This window comes from Anomalospiza imberbis, chromosome 12 (assembly GCF_031753505.1).
Source record: "Anomalospiza imberbis isolate Cuckoo-Finch-1a 21T00152 chromosome 12, ASM3175350v1, whole genome shotgun sequence".
Taxonomy (NCBI): Eukaryota; Metazoa; Chordata; class Aves; order Passeriformes; family Viduidae; genus Anomalospiza; species Anomalospiza imberbis.
In genome coordinates, this window is record NC_089692.1 from 19,319,786 (window position 1) to 19,336,476 (window position 16,691).

The 16,691-nt window shown below is 45.1% G+C and overlaps 1 protein-coding gene across 2 annotated transcripts; it reads right to left on the reverse strand.

Annotated features, from left to right (window-relative positions):
- Positions 1-541: 541 nt before the first annotated feature.
- Positions 542-15,636, reverse strand: CA5A (carbonic anhydrase 5A). 2 transcript variants are annotated; one of them, XM_068203159.1, is made up of 7 exons: positions 15,477-15,636; positions 8,521-8,718; positions 4,638-4,756; positions 3,568-3,663; positions 3,041-3,103; positions 1,630-1,785; positions 542-708 (listed from the first exon to the last, which is right to left on the reverse strand). In XM_068203159.1, the coding sequence occupies exons 1-7, from the start codon at positions 15,598-15,600 to the stop codon at positions 574-576; spliced, it is 891 nt and encodes a 296-aa protein (XP_068059260.1). In that variant the 5' UTR covers positions 15,601-15,636; the 3' UTR covers positions 542-573. The 2 variants fall into 2 exon arrangements, with proteins under 2 accessions (XP_068059260.1, XP_068059259.1); XM_068203158.1 differs by lacking the exon at positions 15,477-15,636 and adding an exon at positions 9,733-9,929.
- Between the last annotated feature and the right edge of the window lie 1,055 nt (positions 15,637-16,691).

Sequence of the window (16,691 nt, forward strand, 5' to 3'; positions counted from 1 at the left end):
CACAGAACAATTCAGAGCAGGAGCAGAGGACCAGCTCTCCTATCCTTATTTTTAACTGTTTTAGTAATTCTTTCTTGACCTCTGCCTCAGAACAATTCAATTCGTTAAAGGTTAATATGACTCACTTCTTAAAAAATAAAGCAAAACTAAAAAAAAACCCACCGTTACTTTGTTTTTTTGAGAGTTTTAAAGTTGTTCTAAGTTTTTTATGCCTTCTGATGTTTACGAAATTTCTACTGAATCTTCTCACACTGTTTAAGTAAATAATGATTGCTTTACATTCTCCTTTGTAAGTAGAGAGAATTGATAGACTGTTAGTTTAACCAGTGTCGTTGGAGAGGTGGCAATTTCACCCTCCAATCCAAGAGTGGAGTCAGAGAATAAAATCCTCTCTTGAAGTTCTTTTCTTTCCCCTTTTACATCTAGTGTCCGTGTGTGAGTTCTTTCGTGGCGTAGTGTAACACCCCACAGTTTCCCTAGGGACAGTCAAGGAGCACTGGCAGTGGAAGGGCACGGAGAGAAGGAGAAATGATGGAAAATGCTGTGCAGCCCGGGCTGGGGGAGCTGGGCCAGCTAGGGGCTGAGCTGGGGGCGGAAGGACGAGCGCACAGTGCGGTTCATCAGCGGCTGCAGCGGGCGGAAGTTGTCCACCATCCTCCTCTCCTCCTCCCCGTGCGACGTGAACAGCAGCGTCCGAAAGGCCTCCAGCTGGGAACCACAAATGGCCACTCCAGTCAACTTCCCAGGAATCCCCCACTTTGGGAATTCGTGGCAAAAGACAAGAGTTTATTCTTGGAGAGGGATGTAAAGTCAAAGGTAGCGCTAGGTTGGTGTTCTGAGGGGTTTTAGCACCCATATGTGCTGGTAAAGGTTGTCCCACTATCCACACCAGCATGGGAGAATTATCAGTCATCTGCCATCCTTATGGAAATTAAATCCCAAGTGTGGCACACCTGAGAGAGCTATTTCCACTCAAATACTTCATCCAACCTCCATTTACAGCCTCCCTGGCACCCAGAGAAGAGGGAACCCCAAAAATCCCCACGTTGTTCTCTCACTGATTTGTAACTGGGATTAAAATAAAGCAACAGCAGATCAGCTTTTAATGCTCACAAGGCCATTCCAATGGAAAGCCATTGCTATGAGAGTAAGGAGCCAAGAAAAAAAGAAAAAGTGAGGAAAATTTAAATTTAAAGGAATGCCACACTATGCCTGCAGTTCTCTGTTAACAATCTCCATGTCACAAAATCTTCCCTTTTTTCCCTTCCCTCCACAAAAAATGGTTGCATCGTGCTAACGAGAGCAAAATTATCAAAATTCCAGTAAGTTCCTAAAACTCCCCAAGTTTTCAAGGGGCAGCTTCCAGAATTGTATATCACAGATCAAGATAAACCTCTTGAAAATAGATGGAAAAATTGAAAAAAGCTGGAAAAACATCTTGGAGAGGTCTTTCAGTATTAGTGGCTGTTAACGCCAGGATTCCTCCCCAAATCCTGGGTTGAAAGCGTCACAGATCTCTGAAAACACAGAGAATTTTTGTGTTTTCACAGAGAATTACTGGTAACCAACTGGTTCTGAGCATCTCTGTGGCAGCAAGAGGTGTGCTCTGAAAGGAAAATTGAGATTTACCTGATCCTCATCCACCTCGATCGGCTTCTTCTTAATGATCCACGTGACTGATTCAGTGAGCGGGGGAGTGGTCAAGGAGCCAGCGTAGGTCCAGTAATCAGGGCAGGAAGGGATCAGGCACGAGGGATCAAAGACATCAAACTCGATCACAGTGTCCTAAATATTAGGAAAAAACACGTTTTTAAGGATGGTGTTTGGAGAAAAAAAAAAAAATGACAAAGCTGAAAAAGATCTTGACAGTGAGGTTAAAAACTGTGTTATGTGTGAGAAATGGGGTGTTGGGAATATTAGTAATGTTATTATTTTAAATCCCTCAAATTTGTGCACATTGGGGTTGAGGTGTAAGGGCAGATAAAAGTTAAATATTTCTGCTGTCTCCCCACAAGCCTTTAGGAATTCAGTATAGGAGAAACAATGAGTGAGAAGGATCAATGGCCTAAGGCTTTGTGGGAGCTGGATGCAAGGAGGAAAAGAGGGAATAAGTGGTGGAATAAGTTCAGGTAGCTGTGCCAGATCCTTAAAAGACTGCAAACAAAAAGTGTTTTACTTTCCACCATGTGATTTTAGGCATCAGGAAGAGGACTGAAGTTTTATTTAAATCAAATAATCCCATCTCCAGAATGTTCATTCCCACACATGGGATATCAGACAGAATGTAGGAGCTTCAAAACCCAGGATTTCCCACACATACATTGCTCCAGGGGGATTTTCAGGATATACTGGGAGATCTTGGCTTATTTTCTTTTAAATTCACATGCTGCTAATTATTATATTGTCACAATAAATGTATACTCAGATTTGGGGAGGTCTTCTGGCACTGAACGGATGTGTTTGGTGTTTATCTGGCAGAGCTGCCACTGCTCTGATATAAAAACTTGTTTTATTTGGATTTTAAAAACGCCTTCCCGTGAGAAGTAGAGGCACAGCGACTTCAGCTGGATGAGATTAGAAGCTGAAGAGGTCGATGTGGTTTTTTCCCTACTTTCAGAAGGGAACAAGAAATGCTTCTGTCAGAGACTCAGCACTCCCTCTCCTGGCAGGAGCCCGCCAGGAACGATCCCATTACCCCAGCAGAAAATTCTGTGTTTACAAAAAAGCAAATAACCTCCTCAAAGATCAGACAAAAATCAAAAAGCCTTAATCCCACAGTAAATAAACCCCCACTTCAAGCATGTCCTTGAAAGGAGAAACAATCTCAAGAGCGGCATTTCTTCAAGAGGTTTTGAAAGCCGAAAGTATCCATTTCCTCCTGAAAAATCAGCTTCCCTTCCCACTTCCAAGGTGTCAACCAGCTCCATTTTACCCCCCCCTCCGGTAAAATTTAAGGCAGAAAGCTTTTCTGGGCGTTTTGTGGTTCTCCAAGTGCTCTTTCTGCCGGGTGACAATGGGTGGGACACCTCAGAGCACTGACCTTGTGTCTGACTGCTGGCAGGGCATCCACCAGGGTCTGCAGCCCCTCGTGCCGTGCTCCCAGCTGCAGGGACAGGGAGGGGTTGGAGAATCAATAAGCTGATCAGTAATCAATCAGTTCTACCTATCAGCCATAGTATTCTTTCATAGCAACAATCACAGAATGTTTAGGGTTGGAAGGGAGCTCTGGAGATCATCCAGCCCAAGGCAGGGGCAGCTGGAGGAACATATCCAGGTGGGTTTGGAATGTCTCCAGACAGGGAGATTCCATATCCTCCCAGGACAGCTGTTCCACCCTCAACAGAAAGCTCTTCACAGTGAGGTGAAACTTTTTTTAGTTTCTGGCCATTGCTCCTAATCCTGTCACTGGCATTGGACAGAGCCTGGCACCATCCTCTGACACCCCTTGGGAACATTGATATGGATTGATGGGATTCCCTCTTGGCCTTCCCTTAGTGCCCTAAATTGGCTTTAACAGAATGCAAACAGAAAGGCCCCATCACAGCTGGTCCTACAGGACAAAATTACCTTTAAGAACACTCCAATAACAGCCAGGCCATTCCCTTCCATCACAGCTTCCTCAAAACTCGGGTACTCCACAGCATTCCAGTGCACCAGATGCAGCTGAAAGAGGAGTGAGGGAGAAATCAACCCCTGCACTGAGCACAGACACCACACCTGACTTCCGATCCTGGCTGCATTTGCTCCTTGGCAGGGTGAGGCACTGCAGGGAGCTCCAGAGAAACCACAGAAACAAGGAACAAAGTGCTCTTGGTAAATAATGGTCCTTCCTTTTTTGTCTTTTGCTTTAAATAGGTAAGACCCATTGCATTTCCCATCTATAAAAGGGATTTAGTCCATGGGAGTCTGTCTCCAGGAATGCTGGTCAAAGGCACAAAGCTCAGTCTTCCACCTCTTTCCTCTCTTCCCAGGAGGAGCAGAGCACCCTGTCTTCCTGAGGAACATCCTCCTGCACACAACAATGTTCCTCGGCACTGCTGACAGCCAATACATTGAGGGGTTTTGTGTGATAAATAAATACCCCAGCCCAAAAACTTAGTCACAGTCTTCCTGTTAATGAGGATCTTGCCAAGCTGGCAGCACCACCATGAACACACCAAGAGGAGAGAAACTCTTTAAAAATAACCCATCGTCACTTTGACAAATTCTTCTCCTTTGGCAAAGAACTGTGGTCAAAGCTGTCAGTTTCACATCTTCACTGACTTCATCCTTTTTATTGACGTTTTCTTTCTTAGCAGTTACTTAAGCATCCAAGTTTTGCTATCTTAGTAACTGTTCAACAGTTGCAAACAGAAAATAAAGTGATGTTTTATAAGAGTAATTAGTATATGCTTTGTGGGTGACAATCTCTGAAAGATTTAGTAACAGTAAACAAAGTGATTTTTAACTTTCAGTAATGGATGATGTCCAGTTTTCAGGCCGTTCTTCTCCAGAAAACATAGTGAAGATGAATTTTTATAGAATAAAACAGCAGATGAGCTGTAGCACTTCAAAATAAACTGCAATTCCTCAACTTGGGAGTTTTCACAGACACACCTGAGACAAATATTTGCATTGTTTAGGATTTCATCTCATACCTCTGCTGGGTAAAATTTACAGTCAACTGTGTGCTCTGAGCCCCAGTCGTTGATAGCTCCCCAGTGGAAGTGGAACTGCTTTAGCCTGTACTGGTTTTCCAAAGGGCCTCCAACGATGACTAGAAAACAAAACAAGACACACATGTTAATAAATAGGATTTAGAATTGGCCAGACAAGTAAATTCTCAGAAAAAATTTGCCTGCAAATAAGAATCAGGTGGAGCAACTCAAACAGGGCCTATCTACACTTTGCCATGACCGAATTATTCAATCAAACACATTCCTGGTTTTCCCTGAACCAAACTGGAGATGAGTCAAGTCTCCTCATCCATCTCCCCTCGAGGGAACATTTTCCCAGGTGACACCACGTTTGGCACAGTCACAGTGATGAGTGTCACATTCTCACCCCTCTGTCAGAGCAGGAGTGTCAGGACCGCCTGGCCAGGTGACACAGCAGTGACACTTCTATTAAATGCATTCAATGACATCCCTACAGGGATCTGTGAAAAATGTTGACATTTCTGATGACAAGACTTCAAAAAGCAAATAATTCCAGGCAAATCAGTATATCGAGTCAAACGTTCAAGTCTCCTGCAAGCTACAAAAATCCAAACATCTTATTCTGCTTCAACACACCTTCCAGACTGCACAAGCAAAGGTCAGCCAGAAATATGTTTTGTTGTGCCTACGAGCTGCTCAGGAAGGATTTAAACATCCAGTCTGCCACTGGGCAAGTTTCTGAGAGATTTAATGCCCTTTTCATCAATTAGTAAATGTAAAACTTCAGTCTGTTCTCCTGATTTCAGAAGACCTCCCATCCTTCTGCAAGGACATGAATGAAGAAGTCCATGCCCAGCTTTCTGCTTCCACTCATTCCCTCCTACCTGGACCAAAACCATCCTGCAAAGTCATCTTGCTAATTATGATACCAGAGCATCTGGTAAATGAGAAACTCTAATTGCTTCCCAAGGGCTAGTAACACTTACGGAATCAGGGAATCATTTAGGTTGGAAAAGAGCTTTTCCAAGGGCTCATCCAGGACTAAAGCATCAGCATCTGCTGATTTCCACTGAACTGCAGGACATGAGGAAGTTGTACAGCAAACCTTGGTATAAAGCACCTAATCCCAACACTGCTTTTGGAAATAATTTAATCACTTCCATGCTAAGGAGAAAACAATGAGAAGCATTAAGAGATTTTCCTTGTATTATTTTTTTTTACTGAAAGCCAGCCAGCAGATTTGAAATCCTAACCAGCCAGGCCTGTCTGTGAAAAAGGCATCAATTAAAATGAGCTGTGTAAAGTGACATTGAATTAATTTCACCCCCTCCTCCTGAGCCATGGGCATGAATGCAATGCTGGCCATCACTGGGAAATCACAATGCCCCATCCCTGAAGTGTCCAAGGCCAGGCTGGACAGGTTTTGGAGCAGCCTGGGGTGGTGGAGGGTGTGGGATGGGATCAGCTTTAAGGTTCTTCCCACCCAAACCACGCTGGGATTCTGTGCTGGAGAAGGTGTGGGATAAACATGTGGGTGACACAGCCAAGCCTCTCAGAAGTGAAGTTTCTGTGCTCTAACACAATCCACTCCTGAGTAAGTGATGGTACAAACTCACAAGTGACTATAAATTTTTGTTAGTAACCACATTCACTTGAATATTTGCCTCACAAATAGCTTTAGGCACAGACACACGTATGGAGAGAGTCAGGTTCCTGTAGCGGCCACCAGAAAGTGACAGGAAACAAACAGGCCCTTCAGTCCCTTCAGAAGCATTTCTTCTCAAATTACAACCTTGACAATTTCAAAACAACACTGAAGTTTAAGGGGCTCTAACAACAAGAACCACATCAGGTGTTTCTTGCAGCCCTGGCTGTTTCAGCCTCATTTCTGGTGGCACCACACACAGACAAACCACATGCTGTACATACCTTCCCCTCACCCTCTTCTTCCTCCTGCTCTACCTTCAGCTTTAGCCCAAGTCTTGCAAACCCCATGTCAGGATTCAGGCATTTTTGTCTATCCTGGGTGTCTTTCTCATCTTCTGTTTCGACTGTGGTGCTTTTGTTTGTTCCCAAGCTTTCTTCTCTGGATTTCTATGATTGTTAGACAGAAGCTGGCAGTGAGAAAAACCAGAAACAGCAAGAGTAAAGAGAGAAAGGTGGAGGAGAGAGGCAGGCACCTGAAAACTGGGGGTTATACAGCAACTCCTCACTATCTGTTGCTTCTGTGTCATTTTGGAGCCCTGTCACTGATTGATTGATGCCATCCTACCCTTCATGGACTTGAATTCATTTAAGGAAGATGAGGATGATGAAAAGGCAGCAAATGCTCACAGGGAAAGATTTACCTCAAGGAAAGTCTTACAGACGAAGCAGGTAAGATCTTTCAGAGGTGAGCACCAGCCCCAAAGGCCTGATGATTCCAGCCTTGCCTTTATGTCACAAAAACTGCTCCTGTGCAATTAAATATTGCATATTTCTGAACCCCCTACAGGCAATCCCCCTTTCCTAAATACTTTTCAGGATCTTATCCTTAACAGATAGTGGGGTGTGGCTTATAAAGCAAGAGGGTGTTCAATGAAAAGCAAAGCCAATCTAAAGTTAGTAAATGAAAATGACTGATGAGGTAACAAGTGATGTCTGTCCTCTAACCCAACCTCACTGAAAAAAAACAGCACTTCTTCATGAAACCAGTGCTTAAATGAGCAAGGGCAAGGCTATTCCCTCTTGGAAAGGGATTATTCCGAGTGAACAGCTAGAAACAAGAAAAACAAAACAAGCCCCAAACATCACACAAGCTCCCTGCATTCCACCACCACCGTTTTTGCTGCACTGTTTTATCAGCCTCTTTCCAAACATCAACCAGAAATGTCGGTGCTGTGAAGACAAAGTGTTTGTTTGTTTGTGTGCTGGAGGCGCCCTCCCCGAGGGCATTGCTAAATCCCTCGGGAAGCTGGAGGAGCTCTCACGGTGAGCAGCCTTTTAAAACATAAATTACTCCAATCCAACAGGTTCAAACTTGCTCAGGGTCCTTCAGTTTTTCTCCTGCAGGACAAGCTGGGCAATCATGTGCTTCACAACAGCCCTGAGCTACCAGCTCACCCACCCTTATGAAATATCTTCATATTCTGCAATAGCCTTTGGTAAAGGCAGCTTCTAGAAGGAACAGTGGACAGAAAATCTGGGATTTGGGAGCAATATTTTGATTTTAAGTCAATTTTTTTACTCTGTTGAGCCTTTAAAAAGGTTGAGCTGCTCAGGTCACAGGTTTATTGACATGGAATTGCTGGAATGCACAGCTGGATTTTCATGCAGTCCTGCTTCCCCTAAAACAACAGGGATAGACACACACCTGCTCCCGAGGGCAGAGCTCGGTGTTATTTCATTCCCTAAAACCCCACTGAGATAAGCCTGTGTGCTTTCCAACTGCAACTCATTTGGCTGCTGATTATTTCAAGTGCAGTAAATATGGTTATTAACACCACAAAAGATAAGTGGCATATTACTTCAATAAAGAGCCGTGAGGGAAGCAGGTTTCAAATTGAGTAGGTACACACAGAAATGACTGAAGACTGACTCGTGTGGGTAAAGTTCATTACAAAACCTACAAGACAGGGCACTGAGGCTTGTGAAAGGAGTTTCAACATACAGCAGGGGATTTGTGCACAATGCCCACGGTAATAAAAACACTGTAAATGTGAAGTCTGTGTAGAATTTCTTCATCATGATTCTTACCACTGTAAACCCAGCATTTTTTAACTGTACATTCATTTTCAACATCAGGTCTTGCATCACACAAGTATTTCTCCTCTCTTTGCATTAACAAGACATTAAATAGATTTTTTTTTTAATAGATTATTTTCTCCCCTGAGTTTTTACTTACTTGATCTATCAGTAGAATCATCAAACTCCACCAGGAAGGAGTAGCCATTGTTCCAGATGTGAAGACAGGTGGTGGGGTCGTAGCTGATTTTCAGAGGCTTCAGGAAGGGATCATAAACACTGTCCCTCCACTGGATGTTGATGGGAGACTGGCGGGTGCCTCCGGGAATTGTCAGCGGGCTCTGCCACAGCGGATGCACTGCAAGGGGAGGAGGAGAGTCAGGCTGATGCAGGACACAGAACTTCCTGGCAAGGGAAGGTGCTGTGTCACCAAAGGCTAATTCGAGTCAGCTGGTGCCCAGGAAAGCAAAAGAAAAATAAAACATTCCAGTTGCATGACTCAAAGCCATGAACCGTGTCAGTACCTTCTGCCTTTGCAGAATGCTCTGCAAAGAAACCGTCCCCTTATTTACCAGAAAAAAGACAATGTTTTCCTATTATTGCCAGATTTTAAGGCGGCTTTGTTTTACAGCTTTCTTTACACACCACCACCACCACCAGCAGCTGAGCTGGGAGCACTCCAGACATGGGATAATTCCCACTGGGAAGCAAAACGTTCTCTAGAAGAAAACACAAGCACAGGGGTTACTCCACCAAGGGGCATCCAGAGCTTCTGCAGCAGGAGCTAACCCGAGCCACAGCAATCCTGACCAAACTGCTTCGTGCAGACAGCTCCTGCTGATCCCACTCCTGTCAAACCCAAACCCAGCAGTTCTGGGGGCAGCCTGGGCCCCTCAAACTGGCACAAGCAGGACAGGTACATGAATGGTTTCCACAGGACTTTATTCTGCTTAAAACCAGAACCGCCGCCTGTGTGGAGCTGTTCGCCCGGTGACCCGCACACGGTGCCTCTGCTGCACCCCAAATCGCGATGCTTCGAGCATCACTTTACAGGCTACTTCACCAGATACCACTGCTCAAGGTCTTTTAAACGCGCAACTGGAAAGAAATCAAACCTTCAAACCACTCACACGAGGGGTGGCCGAATAACTCCCCCCCACCCCCCTCAGTGAGGGGCAAACTACGAAGCTCCGTAAGGTCAACTCAGGCAAAAGCGGCGCAAAACACTCCCTGTATTCGTAACACTGCCACTTCCTGAAGTTTCAGCCGAGGACAAAGCCAGGCAGAGCCCTGCGGCTCCCACACGAAGTCTGCCAGCCGCGGCGGGACAGCGGCAGGGCGGGCAGGGGGGCTGAGGGAGAGCGGCACTCACGGGCGTCTCGCAGGCGGTAGGAGCAGCAGGCGCCGAGGCTGCACCGGCGGCTGCCCCGCCGTGAGGAGGAGGAGGAGGACGAAGAGGAGGAAGAGACGGCGGCCGCCCAAGCTCGGCGGAGCAGCGGCAGCATCGCGGTGGAGATCGCGGAGCCGCCGCCCAGCCCGGCCCGGCGCGGCGCGGCCCCTTCCGGCACGGCCTCCCCGCCATGGCCCGGGGGCGGGCCGGGCCTGCCCTCGGCGGCTCTTCGTGCTGCCACAGCCCCGGAGCAGCGGCAGCGGCTCGGTGAGGCGTGGGGATGCCCGTTTCCCGTGCTCACCGGGGTCCCCATGGCTCTGTCAGAAGTGTGTGCCCTCACAGCAAGTGTGGCCCGTCACATCAAAAGGGATGCCTGCGCACCGAGAACATCCCCTCAAAGGAGAATCGCCTCAGCCAAAAAAAGTGCCCCCTCACACCAAAATAGTATTTACTCCCTCACATAGAAGCGGTTCTCCTTCATCAAGCGTTTTTCCCCTCACATAGAGTGTTTACTCCCTCACATAGAAGCGGTTCTCCTTCATCAAGCGTTTTTCCCCTCACATAGAGTGTTTACTCCCTCACATCGAAGCGTTTCTCCTTATATCAAGTATTTTTCCCTCACACAGTATTTTATTTATTCCCTCACATCAAAATAGTATTTACTCCCTCACATCGAAGCGTTTCTCCTTATATCAAGTATTTTTCACTCACACAGAGTATTTTATTTATTCCCTCACATCAAAATAGTATTTACTCCCTCGCATCCAAGCATTTCTCCTTATATCAAGTGTTTCTCCCTCACATCAAAGCACTTCTCCTTTATCAAGTGTTTTCCTTCGCACAAAGTATTTATTCCCTCACATCAAAGTATTTATCCTCACACCAAACGCCAAAAAAGTGTTTATTCCCTCACACCAAAAAAAAAAAAAATGCACAGAGGTGGGTGGCCCTGGCACAGCAGGGTCCCCTCTCCAAGCCACATTTGGAAAAGTAATGAAAAGTTAATATTTATGTTTACTTTCCTTGGCTGTCACAAAGCCAATGGGCCAAAACAATCCCACCTTGGATGGTGAGAGGGTCAACTCAACTTATCTGAACTCAGTATTCACCTGACACTGCCTGAGGCAGAGACATCTCAGTGGAACTGGTTAGAACCTTCATCACTCCTCCAGCCGGTAAGTAACAAATAGCTAAAGAAAAAAAAATTAAAGAAAAAAAGGAAAGCCTGTAGAAAGCTGAAAGCATCAGTGAAAGCACAGAGATAAAGCAAGAATTCTAATTTTGGCCCGTTCTCTTGGGCAGCCAGGAGCAGACCACCCTTAGCTCCTGACCTTCATCTTCCTGTCCAATTGTATTTCCTAGTTACTCTCTTAAAATCATTTTGAAAATCTGCATTTCCCTTTTGGGGATTTTTTTTTAATCTTGTACTTTTGAATTTTCACAAGGAACCTGATGTAACACTGAGAATGTTTTACTGAAATGAAGACAGGACCAGCTACTCAACCAGAGTCAACCAAGAAGCGTTTGCCCTGTTTTACCCACATTGCATAAGAAGTTTCCATTGCATTGACAGTCTAACATGTTTAAAGAACTCCTGAGTTGAGTAAGAGCAGGTTGAAATCTGACCAGCGATTTGCTTTGGGTGGCTGCACGATCACAAACAGATCATCAGGAGATGTACAAACAGCTTGTGATGTCAGGACATTAAACTGGGTTTAAATTTCATTTTACTTCCTTCCTGCAACGTCTCTTTTGTGTAGCAAAACTGCAAGCAAATGAATTTTTGGTTTGACTCCCAATGTTTTTTAGGGTGGCTAATTTACTATTCTCAACAGAATGCTTCCTGTAGCTTAAAAAGACGGATAAATGAGATTGAAAGACCTGCTGCCCATAAACATAATGATTCAGTCAGGCTTAATCACAGTTTAACAGCCTATTGATCATGGTTAGGCAACTCCTTAGCACAGGTGTGTCCTGCTGAAGTTACTGATGGACAACAGGACAGCCCAGATGGGCTTCAGGTGTTTTATATTCAGCATAAACAAGAGATGCTGGGGCTTATTCTCGTCTACCAACGAACTGCTGTCATCCCTCCACCATTCTCCCTCTCCCAGGATGTGTCCCCTAAATACAACTAATAATCTTGGGCAGCTTAGAAATTACATCTACACCTGGTTGTGTAATTACAGAAGATCACAACCATCTTTTTCTGTATGTTAAAGCTGATGAAATAAAAAGCCTCAAGCTCCACTGCTTTACCTTGTGCCACCAGTAAGACAGCCCAACTTCATGAAGCTTTTTGGTGGTTTGATCCTGCAAGGTTTTGAAAAATGTGAAGTTTCTTCACAGATTTTTTCACTAACAGAGCAAGTCACTTCTCGTGGGCTGAACAGCACAACAAAAAGCTTACAGCATGCTCACAGAAATCATGGGCTAGTCAGGTACAAAACTAAAGAGAAATAACTGCAACACTTTTGTTTCCCTCCTGAATCACTCGCAGAATCTCCATCCAGTTTTGCACATGCTACTTCTTCCAGAGTGTGAAGTTCAGTAAAACTCCAGCATTGCATTTTAAAAATCCTTCAAAGAAAACCCTTCAAAACAGGAGCTCAGTGGCAGGGAGATGGTTTGGTTTGGAAACTGCAGACAGAAAGACAAAACTACCTGTGGGGGAAAAAAAAAAAAAAAAAAAAAAGCCTAAGCCCTAAACCTTGCTCCCAGCCCTTAACCAAGGTAGTCAGAATCCTTTCCAGACAATTCCAGACACGGAGTTCTCCCTTGGCCATGCCCCAGCTCAGGGTGCTGATTTATGCAAGAGAGACACAGCTCTCAGGCAGCAAGAGCTGGAGAGAGCAGCAGCAGGCAGGATCACAAGATTCCTGTTGTTTTCCCCAAATTGTTACACCTCTGGGCCAGCTGGGATGTTCCAGCTGGGCTCTCTCTTGTTCCTGAACCCAGAGTGGTTTCCACAACCAGAAAGGGAAGAGCCTGAGGGATGAGCTCAAGTGATGCAGAATCTGTGTGGGAAGAGAAATAGAAACCTCACCTTCGAGTTTTCAAACGGCCAAAGTTAATTTTAAAAAAGGTGAGAATTAGAACTAAGTGTGCACTCTGCAGCCTTTGCTCACTGAAGAGGGGCCTGGGCTGGTGTTTGCCTTTGTCACACACCCATTTCTGGTACTGGTAAACTGAATTTTGTCATACAAAAAGCCTGACCAAGATGTGAGTCACCTGTGAAAAGGGATCTGCCACAAACAGACCTAATCTGTGCCTGATTTACTTGATTTTTTTAAAATCCCCATCAGACACAGTGATGCTCCATTTAATCTTATCATGTTTGGGGGCTTCTTACATTTGCCCTGTGTTTTTTTCCCCACTTTACCCAGCTATATAGAGCCATCCAAATAGTCCCAATCTTTGGAATAATTTCCCATAACTAATTGCAGCTTTTGAAGTAGTTCCTTAAAAGTCCATTTAGGATTGGTGCAAGCATCAAAAGTTTCAGAGTGGCAATCAGGATCCAGATGAAAATAAAGATTTTAATCTTTGAAAGGAAAAATACCTGAATCAAGTACTTTGATTTCTTTACAAATGAGATAAACCAGGGCAAACAGCGTGGTGGGGAGAGCTGAGAAACCCCACCCAAGGGAAGGAAATAAAGCCCTGTTTGCCATAGCAACACATTCTGAACAAGAAAATAAAATATACATGCTGCTGAAGCTCAGTAAAGAACCCTTTTAAACTTTAAAGGACCACAGTTCTGCTTCAGCCACTGGGACCGAATATTGCAGAGGAAATCCAAGACAGGTTGATTTCCTTGAAGATTTTTTGGTCTGAATCAAGACTTTGGAGGATAACAGCGCTGCTTGGCTCAGGCCCATCGTGACAAGGTGCTGAAAGTTCTGCTGAATTGATATCAGATGGGGGCTGGGATTTAGGCCAGTGTATTGATAAACAGCCCAGAGCTTTTTATCAAACAGATGTAGCTGACAGGGTGCTCCCAGCTCGACAGGGGAGCACAGCAGATTGGGAAATGCCGACTTTTCCTCTGTCTCCACAGTGTTTGGCTGAGATAGGAGCCTGGCTGAGGAGGCAGTGGCTGAGCCCAGATAAGGGGAAGGTAATTCCAGCTGGCGAGGTAAAGCAAACAGAGGCTTTATCTTCTCCTGTATAAAAAACACGTGCTGAAATTATGCATGCAGGCTTAGGAACTCAGCAGGGAAGGGCTTGGAGAGAACTCCTGGACAATTTGGGGAGGCACTGCAGTTGTATGTGCAGGCCTGGAGATGGCACACCTGGATTGTGTGGCTCTGCAGGACTTGTACAATTCTTTGGGATTAAAAAAAAACCCAAAACTTGAAATATTCTGCTTTTCTTGTAACTACTTCTAAAAGGGCAAGAAAGGAAAAAAAAACATTTCAGACCTGCTCTGCTAATAATTACTAAATTAGGCATTAAAATCCCCAGGGAGAACATTTCCAGCAATTATTCTGAAAAAATGAGTGTCTGAATCCTCCACCTCCATGTGTCATTACAAGATACCTCAGAGCTTGGCACAGACACTCCTATCCTCCACACTACTGGGAATTCTGACATCCGTGCCACAATTCTCCTCAGTATTTCTACAGTGAAGTGCAGGAAAAGCCCTTTGTCCTTGCAGGGTCACAAGGGGAATCCAAAAGCTCCAGAAACTGTCAGCCTTTGAGTTGTTTAAACCTGGTGTGAGTAACTGTGGAGTAACCCCCAGGCTGCCTCACTCAGAGCTCCTGTCCACTCCCTGCCTGCCAAAAACAGCCATTCCAAAGACAGGGATTTCCCAAATCAGTTTGTTTTGGCATTTCCTGCACGAATGGCACAGAGGAGAGAAAGGCTGAAGGAGTAAAGAGTCTTAAATTGAAAAGAGGAATGTGAGTAAAAATAGACACCAGTTGTGGTTCATTCAGTCAGCAGTGCTCCTTGGATGGAACAAACTGTCTGATCGCTTCTTGGAATGGGATCCCCTCTTACCCTGGGTAACCATGAAGTGTTAAAAGAGCAACCCAGCTCTGTTCTTTGGCAGAAGTTATTATGCTAAACAAATTTACAGAGGAAAAAAATAAGAACAAAAGGTTTTTCTAGCTACAAAAAATTACTCTTTGCTATTCTCCAGCTGGCATTATCTGCACAGCAGTGAATAGACACAATCTCTGGCTGGCCCCATATTATCTGAAAGCAAGTTAATCAGTATTTTAAATATCTAAATCTTTAACATCCTCCAGGAGCGTCTTGCACTTCAAAGTGATTTATTGGAGGTCTGTACAGCACATTTGGAGGGGTTTGTGGCTTGTTCAAGGCCTCATTTTCCAAATCAAACATTGCAGTGGCTATGAAATTCCAAGTCAGAATCAATTTGTGCTAAATGTGTTTTGAATTATGCTCATAAATAGTTTTCATTGAATGCAACCAAGCCTCTCAAGTAATGATTGCTTTTTGTCACAGGTTAGAGTCACAAAAATCTTGGTGCCACTGACAGCAGAAATAAAAACCAAGGTGGAACCCTGAAATTCCACAGAGTATTTTCACTTCTTTCATTCGATCCACTCTTTTTTCTTCAATCTGTCAGCCACATTCCCAAATCCCCCTTTTTAATTCGCTAATCAATAAGAACACCACTCACCCACACCAGCTCTCTTCCCACCCCAGCCTCTCCCATTTTTCACCGATTTGGAGGAGATGCAGTGACTTACAGGCAGCATTCCTGGCGTTTTCCCGGGAGCAGGCAGCCAGGCTGCAGGACCGTGCTGGCACAGCCCGGAGGGTTTTCAGCAGCTTGGAGAGACGCCCCAGGGCTGTCACCTTCACCCCACTCATCGCTGCCACCGGCCACTCCAAACCTTCACTGCTCCCTCAGCCTAACAACCCACCAGCATCACAGAGAACCAAACCCCACATGGGTGCAGAGCCCCACTGAGGGGTCGCCAGGCTTCTTTAGAAATAATTTTGAGAGCACCCTTTGCTGGTTAAGAGGTGGAGCCAGCCCAGGAGTTAATTTTCAACCTGTCCCTGCCCTGTCTTCTTCATTGGCTCGGCATTCTCTCCAGAGGCTGGCTAGTTGATGATTATTCTACATGTGCTTCCCAGAGGTGTTTTTCCCCCCATCATCTGGTTCTAAGAACACAGGAGAGTGGCAGAAAACTCCTCTTTGATATGCAAGGAGAAAGCTCTTATCGCTCCTTGGTGCATACACGCCGTGACTTTGAATAGTTGTATATTTATTTGAACACTGATAGCCAAGAGGTGCTGTCAGGAACAGCTGAAATGCCCCGAGCTGGGGCTCAAACTGAGGAATTCCCAAAATCCAGCAGCTATGCAAGGCTGGGCCCAGGAAAGGAAATATCTTAGCTCTGAGCATTTGCTACAGCAGCATTGCAGCCTGCAGGTGAGGAGCTGCAGAACAAGGGATGGCAACAAGAAGCTTTGTCACAAAAGCATCCCCTGATTTTGTATACACTAAAAATAGCACCATAAGGACACATAATTACTCCTCTGCTCACACTTGGACACAGCTAAAATTTTTGTTTGGGTGAGGACACAGATGTTTTCCTGACACATATTTCTCAGAGGTGAGAAAAAGAATGTTACTCTCTTGCTGGTTCCAGGGGCACTTCCAGTAACTTTGTTACCTTATGTGAATTTCCAGCCTGGAAATCCCACGCTTCATTTTTCTTTAGATGTTTGCTCTTCCTCCGACTGAAAAAACCCACATCAACGGCACAAACACATCCAAGTCAGAGCTGCAATTTTTCAGGCCAAGCACAGAAAGGAATTACTCCCATAAAAGTTTCTCAATATTTTAGATTATTACCAGCCAAACGGGAACGGGGAGCCATTGAAGATGGAATTATCCTTTCCAAGGACAGGGAGTCAAGGATAACCTGGCACAGCAAAGGGTCCCCTGGCAT

Coding starts and splice junctions, on each gene's coding strand:
- CA5A (XM_068203158.1), bottom strand. CDS start 9,865: ATGCTGCCGCTGCTCCGCCGAGCTTGGGCGGCCGCCGTCTCTTCCTCC. Junction 3,664..4,637: donor GTAAATTTTACCCAGCAGAG/GTATGAGATGAA, acceptor CTCCTCTTTCAG/CTGCATCTGGTGCACTGGAA. Junction 1,786..3,040: donor TGCCAGCAGTCAGACACAAG/GTCAGTGCTCTG, acceptor CCTAATATTTAG/GACACTGTGATCGAGTTTGA.